Genomic DNA, 15,848 nt, shown 5'->3' on the forward strand with positions numbered 1-15,848 from the left:
ATCCATAGTTGCAGTGGAGGATGGCGCTTCACTTAAGGATGCCAATGACAGACAGATGGACCTTTGGTTAAAATCTGTCTATGAAGCTATCGGCGCGTCGTTTGCTCCAGCATTCGCAGCCGTATGGGCACTCCAAGCTATTTCAGCTGGTTTAGCAAAAGTGGATGCTATCATACATCCAGCGGTGCCGCAAGTGGCGTCCCTTACCTCGCAGATGTCTGCGTTTGCGTCTTACGCTATCAATGCGGTCCTAGAATCTACCAGCCGCACCTCAATGGCGTCCGCCAATTCGGTAGTTTTGCGCAGAGCCTTGTGGTTAAAGGACTGGAAAGCAGATGCTGGTTCCAAAAGATGTTTAACCAGCTTGCCTTTATCTAGAGATAGACTGTTTGGCGAGCCATTGGCTGACATCATTAAACAGTCCAAGGGTAAAGACTCTTCCTTACCCCAGCCCAGATCAAGCAAACCTCAGCAGAAAAAATGGCAGCAGAGGTTTCAGTCCTTTCGAGGTTCGGGCAAGACACAATTCTCCTCGTCCAAAGGGACTCAGAGGACGCAAAGAGTCTCAGATTCCTGGCGGGCTCACGCAGGCCCCAAGAAAGCAAATGGAGGAACCGCTTCCAAAGAGGCTACCTCATGACTTCCAGCCCCCCCCCTCCGCATCTCCGGTCGGGGGCAGGCTCTCCCGCTTTTCCGACATTTGGATGTCACAGGTCAAAGACCGGTGGGTGACAAACATTTTGTCTCGCGGGTACAGAATCGAGTTCAGTTCTCGTCCTCCAGCTCGGTTCTTCAGAACCTCCCCACATCCAGACCGAGCAGATGCCCTGCTGCAGGCGGTGGACTCCCTAAGAGCGGAAGGAGTAGTGGTTCCTGTACCGCCTCAGGAACAAGGGCGAGGGTTTTACTCCAATCTCTTTGTGGTTCCAAAAAAGGACGGCTCGTTCCGTCCTGTTCTGGATCTAAAGCTGCTCAACAAACATGTGCACGCCAGACGGTTCCGGATGGAAACCCTCCGCTCTGTCGTTGCCTCAATGTCTCAAGGAGACTTCCTTGCCTCAATAGACATCAAAGATGCTTATCTCCACGTGCCAATTGCTACAGAACATCAACGTTTTCTACGTTTTGTGATAGGAAACGACCATCTTCAGTTCGTAGCTCTGCCATTCGGTCTGGCGACAGCCCCCCGGGTCTTCACCAAGGTCATGGCGGCGGTGGTAGCAGTCTTGCACTCTCAGGGACACTCGGTGATCCCTTACCTAGACGATCTACTTGTCAAGGCACCCTCTCAAGAGGCATGCCAACTCAGTCTACATGCTACGCTGGAGACTCTACAGACGTTCGGATGGATCATCAACTTTCCAAAGTCGAATCTGTCACCGTCACAGTCGCTAACGTATCTTGGCATGGAGTTTCATACTCGAGCAGCGAGAGTGAAGCTTCCGCTGAACAAGCAGCGGTCCCTACAGACAGGGGTGCAATCCCTCCTTCAAGGCCAGTCGCACCCCTTACGGCGCCTCATGCACTTCCTCGGGAAGATGGTGGCAGCCATGGAAGCAGTTCCCTTTGCGCAGTTTCATCTGCGCCCACTTCAATGGGACATTCTCCGCCAATGGGACGGGAAGTCAACGTCCCTGGACAGGAAAGTCTCTCTTTCCCAGACGGCCAAGGACTCTCTACAATGGTGGCTCCTCCCCACCTCATTGTCTCAGGGAAGATCCTTCCTGCCCCCATCCTGGGCAGTGGTCACGACAGATGCGAGTCTGTCAGGGTGGGGAGCAGTGTTTCTCCACCACAGGGCCCAGGGGACGTGGACTCCGCAGGAGTCCACCCTTCAGATCAATGTTCTGGAAATCAGGGCAGTGTATCTTGCCCTACTGGCCTTCCAACAGTGGCTGGAAGGAAAGCAGATCCGAATCCAGTCGGACAACTCCACAGCGGTGGCATACATCAACCACCAAGGAGGGACGCGCAGTCGGCAAGCATTCCAAGAAGTCCGGCGCATTCTAATGTGGGTGGAGGACACAGCATCCACCATATCCGCGGTTCACATCCCAGGCGTAGAAAATTGGGAAGCAGACTTCCTCAGTCGCCAGGGCATGGACGCAGGGGAGTGGTCCCTTCACCCGGACGTGTTTCAGGAAATCTGTCGCCGATGGGGAGTGCCGGACGTCGACCTAATGGCGTCCCGGCACAACAACAAGGTCCCGGCATTCATGGCGAGGTCGCGCGATCAAAGAGCTCTGGCGGCAGACGCATTAGTTCAAGATTGGTCGCAGTTCCGGCTCCCATACGTCTTCCCACCTCTGGCACTCTTGCCCAGAGTGTTACGCAAGATCAGATCCGATTGCAGCCGCGTCATACTCGTCGCCCCAGACTGGCCGAGGAGATCGTGGTATCCGGATCTGTGGCATCTCACGGTCGGTCGACCGTGGTCACTGCCAGACCGACCAGACTTACTGTCCCAAGGGCCGTTTTTCCATCAGAATTCTGCGGCCCTGAACCTGACTGTGTGGCCATTGAGTCCTGGATCCTAGCGTCCGCAGGATTATCTCAAGGAGTCGTAGCCACAATGAGACAAGCTAGGAAGTCAACGTCTGCTAAGATCTACCACAGAACGTGGAAGATTTTCTTATCCTGGTGCTCTGCACAGAGAGTATCCCCTTGGCCATTTGCATTGGCCACCTTTCTTTCCTTCCTGCAATCGGGGTTGGAAAAGGGCTTGTCGCTCAGCTCCCTTAAAGGGCAAGTCTCGGCACTATCTGTGTTTTTTCAGAAGCGTCTAGCACGTCTTCCTAAGGTGCGCACGTTCCTACAGGGGGTCTGTCATATTGTGCCCCCGTACAAGCGGCCGTTAGATCCATGGGATCTGAACAGAGTACTAGTTGCTCTGCAAAAGCCGCCCTTCGAGCCTCTAAAGGACGTTTCCTTTTCTCGCCTGTCACAGAAAGTGGCGTTTCTTGTTGCGATCACATCGCTTAGGCGAGTGTCTGAGCTGGCAGCTCTGTCATCCAAGGCTCCCTTCCTGGTGTTCCACCAGGACAAGGTAGTGCTGCGCCCCATTCCGGAGTTTCTCCCTAAGGTCGTATCCTCGTTTCATCTTAATCAGGATATATCCTTGCCTTCCTTTTGTCCTCATCCGGTTCACCGGTATGAGAAAGACTTACGTTTGCTAGATCTGGTGAGAGCACTCAGAATCTATATTTCTCGCACGGCGCCTATCCGCCGTTCAGATGCACTTTTTGTCCTTGTCGCTGGCCAGCGCAAGGGGTCGCAGGCTTCTAAAGCCACCCTGGCTCGATGGATCAAAGAACCAATTCTGGAAGCCTACCGTTCTGCTGGGCTTCCGGTTCCTTCAGGGCTGAAAGCCCACTCAACCAGAGCTGTGGGTGCGTCCTGGGCTTTGCGACACCAGGCTTCGGCTCAACAGGTGTGCCAGGCAGCTACCTGGTCGAGTCTGCATACTTTCACCAAACATTATCAGGTGCATACCTATGCTTCGGCGGATGCCAGCTTAGGTAGAAGAGTCCTGCAGGCGGCAGTGACATCCCCGTAGGGGAGGGCTGTTTTGCAGCTCTAACATGAGGTATCTCTTTACCCACCCAGGGACAGCTTTTGGACGTCCCAATCGTCTGGGTCTCCCAATAGAGCGCTGAAGAAGAAGGGAATTTTGTTACTTACCGTAAATTCCTTTTCTTCTAGCTCCTATTGGGAGACCCAGCACCCGCCCTGTTGTCCTTCGGGATTTTTTTGTTGTTTGCGGGTACACATGTTGTTCATGTTGAACGGTTTTTCAGTTCTCCGACGTTATTCGGAGTTAATTTGTTTAAACCAGTTATTGGCTTCCTCCTTCTTGCTTTGGCACTAAAACTGGAGAACCCGTGATACCACGGGGGGGTATAGCCAGAAGGGGAGGGGCCTTGCACTTTTTAGTGTAGTGCTTTGTGTGGCCTCCGGAGGGCAGTAGCTATACCCAATCGTCTGGGTCTCCCAATAAGAGCTAGAAGAAAAGGAATTTACGGTAAGTAACAAAATTCCCTTCTTTTTGCTCTAGCTCTTGGGGCTCATACTGATGAAGCACTGCCGTTTGGATATGTGCTGTGAGTCCTTTAGTTCCTACCAAACTACAAAAACACAAAAAATTCCTAATGTATTCTGTATGCTACAAAGTGATCTATATGGGTTTATTAAGGGCTAAACTGGGTCCCAGTGATCTAGAGTGAATGATCATACAATGGTAGTCACAGTGATGCATGTCATTTTATCCAAGCTAAGCAGTATGATTTCATTTCAGCCTTTATTTTTTGTTTTTAGGACTATGGCAACTTGGGGTGGATCTACACAGTGTGCCCTTGATGATGATGAGGAGGAGGAGGAGGATGAGGACAATGAGGAAGATGATGATGAAGCTTGCATTTCAGATGTAAATCGGGCAGAAGAAGAGGAAGATGATGAGCAAGAAAACACATTCCAAGAAAATGCCATGTATCCCCCAAGCGGCATAAATCAGAGTGCTTTTAGTGGGAAGACCAATAAACCTGGGTAAGTGGATGTATTTTCAAAACGTTCTTTAACTTTAAAGAACAGAATAAGAATTCTATTAAAAGAATGTGCTGTGTGCTGCCAGGATTCATTGTAACGAAGTGTAGGTTGGTAAGAATAGGGCTAAGTAATAGTATGGCTACAGGGTTTAGTGGTCTGTAACCAGGCAGTGTGAGAAGTCTGCAAAAAAGCTGCAGACCAAATGGTCAGCTATTACGTGCTCCTATTTGTACGGTCATGTTACATTTCCTCTGACAATCAGGAGGACAATTTGAGGGTCCTGGGAACTTGAGGTTCTTATATTAAAGGGAATCTGTCACCAGGCTTTTTCCACCTAATCTGAGAGCATCATAACTAGTGGCAGAGATCCTGATTCCAGCGATGTGTCACTTACCGAGCTGCTTAGCATAGTTTTGATAAAATCGCTGTTTAATCAGCAGTAGATTATCATCAGAGGACTACTTGGCCTGCTGCCAGTTAGTCCAGCATATTCATGAACTCTGTATAACTGTTAGATCTGCAGCAGAGATAACATTGATTTTATCAAAATGACAGCAAACCTCCCAGTAAGTGACACATCGCTGGAATCAGGATCTCAGTCTCTACGTTATGCTGCTCTCAGGTGGGGGAGCAAAAACCTGGTGACAGATTCCCTTTAATCTCTACAACATATTCCTTATCTATGGCTTTAGTCTTTATCCCACATGCTACTTTCTTTGTTCTATTTTTGTAATTTATGTCAAAAAACTTTATATTTATTGTCCCCTGATATTTTTTCTCTTTTCCTCTATGGCCATTGTTTTGTGTCCGGGAAAACAGTAATTTATGTTCCGCAGTACATACATAGGGGATTTCTTTATCGTTCCTTTGGGAGACCCAGACCTTGGGTGTTTAGCTTCTGCCTCCGGAGGACACCCAAAGTACTACACCTGAAAGTGTAGCTCCTCCCTCTGAGCTTATACACCCCCTGGTGAGCCAGTCCCAGCCAGTTTATCGCTTTGTGTTCAGGAGGCATACATCCACACATGCATTCTCATATGATTTTTTTCCTTTTTTTCTTTGGAAAGCGATTGAAGAAGTGCGGGTCCACGTCTGGACCCACGGCATGTCCCTTCTCACCCCACTGTGTCGGTGGTGTTGTAAGGTTGATTTCCAAGGCTGGAACCTTACATGTCGTGCTCCTTCACCATCCCTCCTGGGCTCTGGCTTGAAGTGGGAGCCAGCGCGGTCTCCATGTCTGGCAGACCGGTCTCCATCCACAGCCCTTCAGGACTCTGCTGGACCGGAGCACTCATCCCCAGGGACCTGGCCCTGCGTCTCAGCAGCTAAGTACCTGAGACGTTCATATGTTGGGGGTCCCTGTTCTTTATTGTATGGGGAGAGTGTGCTTACTGTATTTATTTTGGCATTTCCGGCGGTTTCTCTAGCTTTCGCCCGAGAACCGCGCCGATGGTGCCTGCGCGTCGGCCTCGCCGCTCAAATTTAGGCCCCGGCTTTGCCGGAGGCCTAGTTTCTGTTACATGCCCTCGCATGTCATTCCTGCAGATTGACAGGCACGGCTCCTCCCTGCGGCCGTCCTGCACAGGGGAGGGACACTCCCCATTGCTGTGTGTGTCTCCTCCCCTGCAGGTCTCTATGGCCCTCCAGATCCCGCTTTCCTACAGGAACGCCCTCAAGTCCCGCCCCCTCTCTTCGCTCCGGCGGCCATTTTCTTAGACAGGTTTCACTCTACGCTGGGCCATCCTGCACTCTGCATCCCTGCTGAGGTGCTGTGCATTGGGGCTCCGGGCTTCGGGATCTGGAGGGCACACAACACCGCTTCCAGCGGTCTGGTAAGCCACAGCCGGTCTCTGGTTGTGGACCTCTGTATATACTCCCTGGGGTTCATTCTCTTTGTAGAAGCTGTTTTCCCCACTCCAGCAGCATGTCTCACACGAGGAGCAAGGCTCCAAAGCTTTATACTGTATGCGCTGCATGTAAGCTCCTGTTGCCTGAACCGAGCACCTATCCACATTGTGATGTCTGCTCTAACTTGGAGGTGCCACAGCCTGGAGTCTCACCCCCAGTGGTCTCTCAGGCTGCTTCTGCACCTGTGGCTGAACCCCCGGCCTGGGTAGAGTCCTTCTCTAGGTCTATCTTCCAGTCATTTGCTGAGTCCATGGGACTTCTGTCCAGGACTTTGATGAATATGCATCAGCCCCCTTTACAGGGTGCCTCTACTGCTCTTGTTAAGGGTCCCTTAGGATCTCTATCTTCTGACCTCCGTCCACCGGAGCTCACAGAGGATTCATCATCAGGGCCCAGACCCCGTCCTCCTAAGAGGAGGCGCAGGGTTTCCTCTCCCTCCTCATCCCGCGGCTCTGATTCAAGAGCTGACTCGCAGGATGAGGAGGATGCCTTTACAGGGGGCTCGGAGGCTAACTCCATGTACCCCATTGATCTTTCCGAGGGTGACTCAGAACTTAGTGACTTGATTGCTTCCATTAATTCTGTACTGGATCTCAACCCTCCAGTATCAGAGGAGCAACCCTCTCTGGCAGAAAAGCACCAGTTTACCTTGCCTAAGAGAGTAAAGAGTGTGTTCTTTAACCACTCCAGTTTTCAGACCGCTGTGACCAAACCCAGGGCCTGTCCTGACAAACGCTTCCCAAAGCGTGGTTCTGATGACAGTTTTCCCTTTCCACCTGAGGTGGTCAAGGAGTGGGCTCATTCCCCAAAGGTAGACCCTCCGGTGTCTAGGCTCTCAGCCCGGACCGTTGTGTCGGTGGCTGATGGCACCTCCCTTAAGGATTCCACTGACCGTCAGATTGACCTTCTGGCCAAATCTGTGTATGAAGCGGCGGGGGCCGCGTTTTCCCCAACTTTTGCAGCAGTGTGAGCCCTCAAAGCCATCTCTGCTTCTCTAGAGGAGATGCATTCCCTCACCAGGGAATCTATGCCCGAGATGGTTGCCTTAACTTCTCAAGCTTCAGCTTTTTCATCTTATGCCATGTCTGCCATGCTAGAAGCTTCTCACCGCACTGCGGTGGCCTCGGCTAATTCCCTCGTTATCTGCAGGATCTTGTGGCTTCGAGAGTGGAAGGCAGATGCTTCTTCAAAGAAGGGCTCCCTTTGGGCTCCCTTTTGCTGGTTCCTGGCTGTTCGGTGAACAGCTGGATGAAATTATTAAAGAAGCTACTGGCGGGAAGAGTACTTCCATGCCACAAACCAAGACAAGGAAACCTGTCCAGGGTAGGAATCAGTCGAGGTTTCGCTCCTTTCGTTCCTCCAACTGGTCGTCCTCTAAGCCCTCTGCCTCGTCCGCTAACTCAGCTAAGGACCAGAAATCCAACTGGCGCCCAAAAGCGCGTCCACAGAAGACAGCAGGAGGTTCTTCCACTAAGGCAGCCTCCTTGTGACTCTATGCCCGCTCCAGCAACATCCTTAGTCGGTGGCAGGCTCTCCCACTTTGGCGATGCTTGGTTTCAACAAGTCTCCGATCAGTGGGTGAGAGATATCATCTCTCACGGCTACAGGATAGAATTCTCTTCCAGCCCGCCAAACAGATTTTTTTCTCTCAACTCCCCCCTGCTCCAAGGCCGCCGCCTTCTCACAGGCCGTGGCAGCCTTGCAGGCCAACGGAGTAATTGTACCAGTTCCCGCCCGGGAACGGTTCAGAGGTTTTTACTCAAACCTCTTCCTAGTTCCCAAACAGGACGGTACCTTCCGGCCCATCCTAGATCTCAAGCTTCTCAACAAGCATGTTCGGGTGCGGCACTTTCGCATGGAGTCTCTGCGATCAGTCATTGCCTCAATGACCCAAGGGGATTTCCTGGCGTCCATCGACATCAGAGATGCCTATCTGCATGTGCCAATTGCAGTTTCACACCAGCGTTGGCTACGTTTTGCAATAGGAGAAGATCATTTCCAATTCGTGGCTCTTCCCTTCGGGTTAGCCACGGCCCCTCGGGTATTCACCAAGGTCATGGCAGCAGTGATTGCGGTTCTGCACCTCCAGGGGTTGGCAGTGCTCCCTTACCTGGACGACCTTCTAGTCAAGGCTCCATCCAGCGCAGACTGTCAGCGGAGTGTCTCGCTCACTCTTGCCACTCTAGCCCAATTCAGGTGGCTTGTCAATCTTCCCAAATCCACTCTGACTCCGACCCAGAGTCTCACGTACCTAGGGATGCAGTTCGAGACTCTGCCGGCACTTGTGAAGTTGCCCTTAATCAAACAGCTGTCACTCCAGCTGGCGGTGCGCTCTATCCTGAGGCCCCGCCGTTATACACTCAGGCGTCTGATGCAGGTGCTGGGTCAAATGGTGGCGTCCATGGAGGCTGTTCCCTTTGCCCAGTTCCATCTGCGCCCCCTGCAGCTGGACATTCTCCGCTGTTGGGACAAGCGGCCTTCCTCCTTACACAAGTTGGTGGCTCTGTCGCCACGGACCAGGAGCTCTCTTCACTGGTGGCTTCGACCCCTCTCCCTGTCCCAAGGGCGCTCCTTCCTGGCCCCGTCCTGGGTGATTCTTACCACGGATGCCAGTCTATCCGGCTGGGGAGCGGTATGTTTCCACCACAGAGCGCAGGGCACTTGGACTCCGTCCAAGTCAGCCCTTTCAATCAATGTGCTGGAAACCAGAGCCGTGCTTCTAGCTCTCCTAGCATTTCACCACCTGTTGGCGGGCAGGCACATTCGAGTCCAGTCAGACAACGCGACAGCGGTTGCCTACATCAATCATCAAGGCGGGACACGCAGCCGCCTGGCAATGATGGAGGTACAACGCATTCTTCAATGGGCGGAGGACTCCAGGTCCACCATATCCGCAGTCCACATCCCAGGCGTGGACAACTGGGAGGCAGATTATCGCAGCCGTCAAAGCGTGGACGGTGGCGAGTGGTCCCTGCACCCGGCAGTGTTTCAGTCGATCTGCCGCAAATGGGGCATTCCGGACGTGGACCTAATGGCATCCTGTCACAACAACAAGGTTCCTGTTTACGTGGCTCGCTCCCACGATCCTCAGGCCTTCGCCACGGACGCTCTGGTTCAGGACTGGTCCCAGTTTCGTCTGTCCTACGTGTTTCCTCCTCTAGCTCTTTTGCCCAGAGTCCTGCGCAAGATCATAATGGAGGGCTGTCGAGTCATCCTCATTGCACCGGACTGGCCCAGGCGAGCTTGGTATCCCCCTTTGAGCCTCTTAGGGAGGTTTCTTTGTATCGGCTTTCACAGAAAGTGGCCTTTCTGGTTGCCATAACTTCTTTCAGGAGAGTCTCTGATTTGGCTGCGCTCTCCTCGGAGTCACCTTTTTTAGTTTTTCATCAAGACAAGGTGGTTCTCCGTCCGACTCCGGACTTTCTTCCTAAGGTGGTCTCTCCCTTCCACCTTAACCAGGACATTACCTTACCTTCCTTCTGTCCGGCCCCTGTTCATCGCTTTGAAAAAGCGCTGCATACTCTAGATCTGGTGCATGCTCTCCAGATTTATGTGTCTCGCACCGCTGCGCTTAGGTGGTGCACCTCTCTTTTTGTGCTAACCACAGGTCGGCGCAAGGGCCTCCCTGCTTCTAAGCCGACCTTAGCCCGTTGGATTAGGTCGACCATTTCGGACGCCTACCAGAATACTCAGGTGCCTTCCCCGCCGGGGATCAAAGCACACTCGACCAGAGCTGTCGGTGCCTCTTGGGCTTTTAGGCACCAGGCTACGGCTCAACAAGTCTGTCAGGCTGCCACTTGGACTAGCCTGCATACCTTTTCGAAGCACTACCAAGTGCATGCTCATGCTTCGGCAGATGCGAGCTTGGGCAGACGCATCCTTCAGGCGGCTGTCGCCCATTTGTGAAGTTAGGTTCTGCCTACTTCTTAGTTTTTCTGTTTATTTCCCACCCAGGGACGGCTTTGGAACGTCCCATGGTCTGGGTCTCCCAAAGGAACGATAAAGAAAAAGAGAATTTTGTTTACTTACCGTAAATTCTTTTTCTTATAGTTCCATCTTGGGAGACCCAGCTCCCTCCCTGTTGCCTGTTGGCAATTTTCTTGTTCCACGTGTTTTCACCGGCTGTTGTCGTGGACAGAGTCTCCGGTTGTTCCGGCTCTTGCTCTGTTCTACTTGTGGGTGGCTATTCTCCTTCAGCTTTTGCACTAAACTGGCTGTGACTGGCTCACCAGGGGGTGTATAAGCTCAGAGGGAGGAGCTACACTTTTAGGTGTAGTACTTTGTGTGTCCTCCGGAGGCAGAAGCTAAACACCCAAGGTCTGGGTCTCCCAAGACGGAACTATAATAAAAAGAATTTACGGTAAGTAAACAAAATTCTCTTTTTCTCTGGAGAACGTAGGTTAATATACCAAAACCTTGTTAAGGGCGGCACGGTGGCTCAGTGGTTAGCACTGCAGTCCTGCAGCGCTGGGGTCCTAGGTTCAATTCCCACCAAGGCCAAAAGCTGTAAGGAGTTTGTATGTTCTCCCTGTGTTTGCCTGGGTTTCCTCTGTGTACTCTGGTTTCCTCCCACACTCCAAAATTATACTCATAAGGAACCTAGATTGTGAGCCCCAATGAGGACAGTGTTGCCATTGTATGTAAAGCGCTGTGGAATTAACAGTGCTATATAAATGAATAAATTTTATTAATAATAACGATGTGCTGCAAAGTGGCTTTGTTTTTTTAATTTAGAAGCATGTCAAATTAATTGCAGAAAAAAACCTAATCCTTAAAAAGCAAAAATAAAGTAAGTTGTGTAACGCAAAACTATTCTTCCAGCTGGAGAAACCAGCGTTCATATTCTGTTGATGGCAATTACCGTCCCTCTCCAAAGACCAGACAACAGCAGAATATTAGCATGAGGCGACAAGAGAACGTTCAGTGGGTCTCAGAGCTTTCCCAGGTGGAAGAGAAGGAGCATTGGCAGGAGCAGATAAACCAGCTGAAGAAGCAGCTAGAGTTCAGCACCAATATATGCCAGACGTTGATGCGAGACCAGCAGGTAACTGTAGAGGTCGGCTTTGTCTCTGCGTCTCATTTATGTTATCTCAGTACACTTCTGATATTTTCATTTTGCACTTTATTTTCTTTGCCTTCTTCCAAGCGTCGTACCTCTATTTCTTCGATGACCTAGCCATATCAAGTCTTGTCTTTTTGTGGGATGAGTTGAGCTTTTGCCTGACAACATCCAGTTTACTAAGCGATGAACTGAAGAATGGAAATAGGGGAAAAATTCCAAGTTCTGTGAAATTGATAAAAATAAAATGCACCATTCCTCTATTGTTTTCTGCCCCGGAGCTGAACTCTTTCACGGTCTCCGCAGAAGAGGACAGAGGCGGGGAAGCCGTCCTGTGACTGCCAACCTGATTGCTATAGTTGCGGCTCCTCCGCCGTTAAGTGCTTACATAGTAATCTGTGGCAATGATTGCTCGGGTTAGAACCACCAAGGCTTATGGCTTTGTACAAATTTGGATAGATAATCTTAGAAGAGAGAATCTATGAATCCAAGTACTAAAATGACTGGACCAACACAGGCGGTTAATAATCTATATATTTTTTGTTTTGTTTTTCAAGTCCCTTTCCTACCTCTTGCAAAGCCTGTTCACAAATCCTTACAGTGTGATGCCAAGTAGCGTGGGCACTCCTCAAGTCCACCTGATAATGCACCAGCTGAATCAGTGTTACACTCAGCTTAACTGGCAACAAAACAATGTACTCAGGTATGTGCCCGTTTTTTAAATTAATGTTTGAAACCTGAATCATTGAGGCTTCTCGTCTATTCATCAGATCGACACTTATTGGATTTATAACATTACTGTAATACACAAATGCTGCTTTATCATTTAAATATACTGTATTTCTTTGTCGCTCTATTGGGAGACCCAGACAATTGGGTGTATAGGCTATGCCTCCGGAGGTCGCACAAAGTATTACACTCAAAAGTGTTAAGCCCCTCCCCTTCTGCCTATACACCCCCCGTGCTCCCACGGGCTCCCCAGTTTTTTGCTTTGTGCGAAGGAGGTCAGACACGCACGCACAGCTCCACAGATTGGTCAGCAGCAGCTGCTGACCATGTCGGATGGAAGAAAAGTGGGCCCATATAGGGCCCCCAGCATGCTCCCTTCTCACCCCACTCTTGTCGGCGGTGTTGTAAGGTTGAGGTATCCATTGCGGGTACGGAGGCTGGAGCCCACATGCTGTTTTCCTTCCCCATCCCCCTCAGGGCTCTGGTGGAAGTGGGATCCTATCGGTCTCCAGGCACTGAGACCGTGCTTCATCCACAACTCCTGTGGAGCCTGCTGGATAGGAGCCGGGTATCGTTCAGGGACATATCCCTGCTACTTGGAGGTACTCTGTGTCCCCGTGGGGACCGCGCACAGCAACACTCCAGCTTTGCTGGGTGTGCTAGTGCACCGGGGACCGCGGCGCTGACCGGGTTAATATGTGCCATTACACACTCAGCGTTGCTGAGTGTGTTTATGTATAGGGACTGCCGCACTGACCGCCGCTGCCATGGAAACACTGCGGCGCGGCTGGGACTTGTAGTGCGCCGGGGACTTCCACGCCGGCCGCGCTTTTACGGCGGCCGCGTTTATTACTAGAGTCCCCGGCTTTTTGCGGCCTAGTTTCCTTTCCTCCCGCCCACAGCCCTGACAGGCAGGGGAAGGGCGGGACGCTGCACAGAACGAGCAGCACTGAGGGCTGGAGCATGCTTTGCATACTCCACTCCCCTCACTGTGCACAGTGCAGGCACCAGTTCCCGCTCTTTCTGGGTCACGCCCACGGCTCCCTCCTCTCCTCAGGACGCATTCCTGTCAGCTCCTCGGACGCTGCAGAGGGGGACAAAATCTGGGAGACCCAGGCAGGGACTCTGGTGGCCTCACAACCGCTTTAAGCGGGTGGTAAGCAGCACCTGTGGTGCTAGCCCCATTGTGCAGTAGTGTAACATTATATGTTTATTTTACACTGTATAGTGCACAGTTGATTTCTGGCTATATACCCTATTGTGTTGCTCAGGGAAGATAATAGCATGGCGCCCACGAAAGGCAGGGGTGCCAAAACACAGGCTTATTATGTTGCCTGCGCCGCATGTACGACCCCGTTACCGGCAGGTTCCACTGACCCTCATTGTGTGCACTGTTCGGCCCCTGTGGCACTTACTCAGCCAGAGCCTCTGCTAGGGGGGGCCCAGGGGGAGCCACCTGCTAACACTGTTCAGGTGACAGGGACGGAGTTTGCAAAACTCTCTGAGACTATGGCTAAGATACTGGAAGCCTTGCAGTCCAGACCGGTATCTCAGCACAGGGACTCTGTTGAATCTTTGTTCCCTGGCCCACCTCAGCTGGACCAACAATGTCCTCCCGGGGTATCTCATGGATCCCAAGCTGAGGGTTCTGACACAGACCCCAGCCCCAGACCGACTAAGCGAGCTCGCTTAGATTTTCCCTCGACATCATCATATTGTTCAGGGTCTCAGCGAGGGGAATCTCTGGTTGATGACGCGGAGGTAGCTGATCAGGATTCTGATCCTGAGGCCGCTCTCAATCTTGATACTCCGGACGGGGACGCCATAGTGAACGACCTTATTGCGTCCATCAATCGTATGTTGGATATTTCTCCCTCAGCTCCTCCGGCGGAGGAGTCGGCTTCCCAGCAGGAGAAATTCCGTTTCAGGTTTCCCAAGCGTACACAGAGTATGTTTCTGGACCACTCTGATTTCAGAGAGGCAGTCCAGAATCACCATGCTTGTCCAGATAAGCGTTTTTCTAAGCGCCTTAAGGATACACGTTATCCCTTTCCCCCTGACGTGGTCAAAAGTTGGGCTCAGTGTCCCAAAGTGGATCCTCCAATCTCCAGACTGGCAGCTAGATCCATACTTGCAGTGGTAGATGGGGCTTCACTCAAAGATGCCACTGACAGGCAGATGGAGCTCTGGTTGAAATCCATCTATGAAGCTATCGGCGCTTCTTTTGCCCCAGCATTCGCAGCCGTATGGGCGCTACAAGCTATCTCAGCAGGTCAAGCGCAAATTGACGCAGCCACACGCACGTCCGCGCCACAGGTGGCGTCCATAACCACTCAGACGTCGGCATTTGCGTCTTACGCTATTAATGCTGTCCTGGACTCTGCGAGCCGTACGGCGGTTGCAGCCGCCAATTCGGTGGTACTCCGCAGGGCCTTGTGGCTACGGGAATGGAAGGCAGATTCTGTTTCCAAAAAGCGCTTAACCAGTTTGCCAATTTCTGGCGAACGATTGTTTGGCGAGCGTTTGGATGAAATCATCAAACAATCCAAGGGAAAGGATACATCCTTACCCCAGCCCAAACCGAACATACCCCAACAGAGGAAGGGGCAGTCGAGGTTTCGGTCCTTTCGGGGCGCGGGCAGGTCCCAATTCTCCTCGTCCAAAAGGCCTCAGAAAGATCAAAGGAACTCTGATGCATGGCGGTCTAAGTCACGTCCTAAACAGACCACCGGAGGTGCCGCTACCAAAGCGGCTTCCTCATGACTTTCGGCATCCTCACTCCGCATCCTCGGTCGGTGGCAGGCTCTCCCGCTTTTGCGACACCTGGCTGCCACGGGTAAAAGACCGTTGGGTGAGAGACATTCTGTCTCACGGTTACAAGATAGAGTTCACCTCTCGTCCCCCGACTCGATTCTTCAGGTCATCCCCGCCTCCCGAGCGAGCCGAGGTTCTTCTGCAGGCGCTGGGCATTCTGAAGGCAGAAGGAGTGGTGGTCCCTGTTCCTCTTCAGCAACAGGGCCACGGTTTTTACTCCAACTTGTTTGTGGTCCCAAAGAAGGACGGGTCTTTCCGACCTGTCCTGGACCTGAAACTTCTCAACAAACACGTAAAGACCAGGCGGTTCCGGATGGAATCCCTCCGCTCCGTCATCGCCTCAATGTCCCAAGGAGATTTCCTTGCATCGATCGATATCAAAGATGCTTATCTCCACGTACCGATTGCTCCAGAGCACCAGCGCTTCTTGCGCTTCGCCATAGGAAACGAACACCTGCAGTTCGTGGCACTGCCGTTCGGCCTGGCAACAGCCCCACGGGTTTTCACCAAGGTTATGGCTACTGTAGTAGCGGTCCTCCACTCTCAGGGTCACTCGGTGATCCCGTACTTGGACGATCTGTTGATCAAGGCACCCTCTCTAGAGGCATGCCAACACAGCCTCGACGCTACCCTGGAGACTCTCCAGAGTTTCGGGTGGATCATCAATTTTCCAAAGTCAAATCTGACACCGGCCCAATCGCTGACATACCTTGGCATGGAGTTTCATACCCTCTCAGCGATAGTGAAGCTTCCGCTGATCAAGCAGCGGTCACTACAGACAGGGGTACAATCTCTC

At 51.9% G+C, this 15,848-nt stretch overlaps 1 protein-coding gene across 7 annotated transcripts in view; it reads left to right on the forward strand.

The window, feature by feature from the left end:
- Positions 1 to 15,848, forward strand: part of PCM1 (pericentriolar material 1) — a 382,937-nt gene that overhangs the window by 252,700 nt on the left and 114,389 nt on the right. For all 7 annotated transcript variants that reach the window (XM_075347110.1, XM_075347104.1, XM_075347105.1 and 4 more), the window contains 3 exons: positions 4,315 to 4,542; positions 11,272 to 11,494; positions 12,067 to 12,212. In XM_075347110.1, coding sequence (XP_075203225.1) covers positions 4,315 to 4,542; positions 11,272 to 11,494; positions 12,067 to 12,212 — 597 coding nt within the window. The remainder of the gene's footprint in view (positions 1 to 4,314; positions 4,543 to 11,271; positions 11,495 to 12,066; positions 12,213 to 15,848) is intronic.

Source organism: Anomaloglossus baeobatrachus, chromosome 1, assembly GCF_048569485.1.
Source record: "Anomaloglossus baeobatrachus isolate aAnoBae1 chromosome 1, aAnoBae1.hap1, whole genome shotgun sequence".
In the NCBI taxonomy this organism is placed as follows: Eukaryota; Metazoa; Chordata; class Amphibia; order Anura; family Aromobatidae; genus Anomaloglossus; species Anomaloglossus baeobatrachus.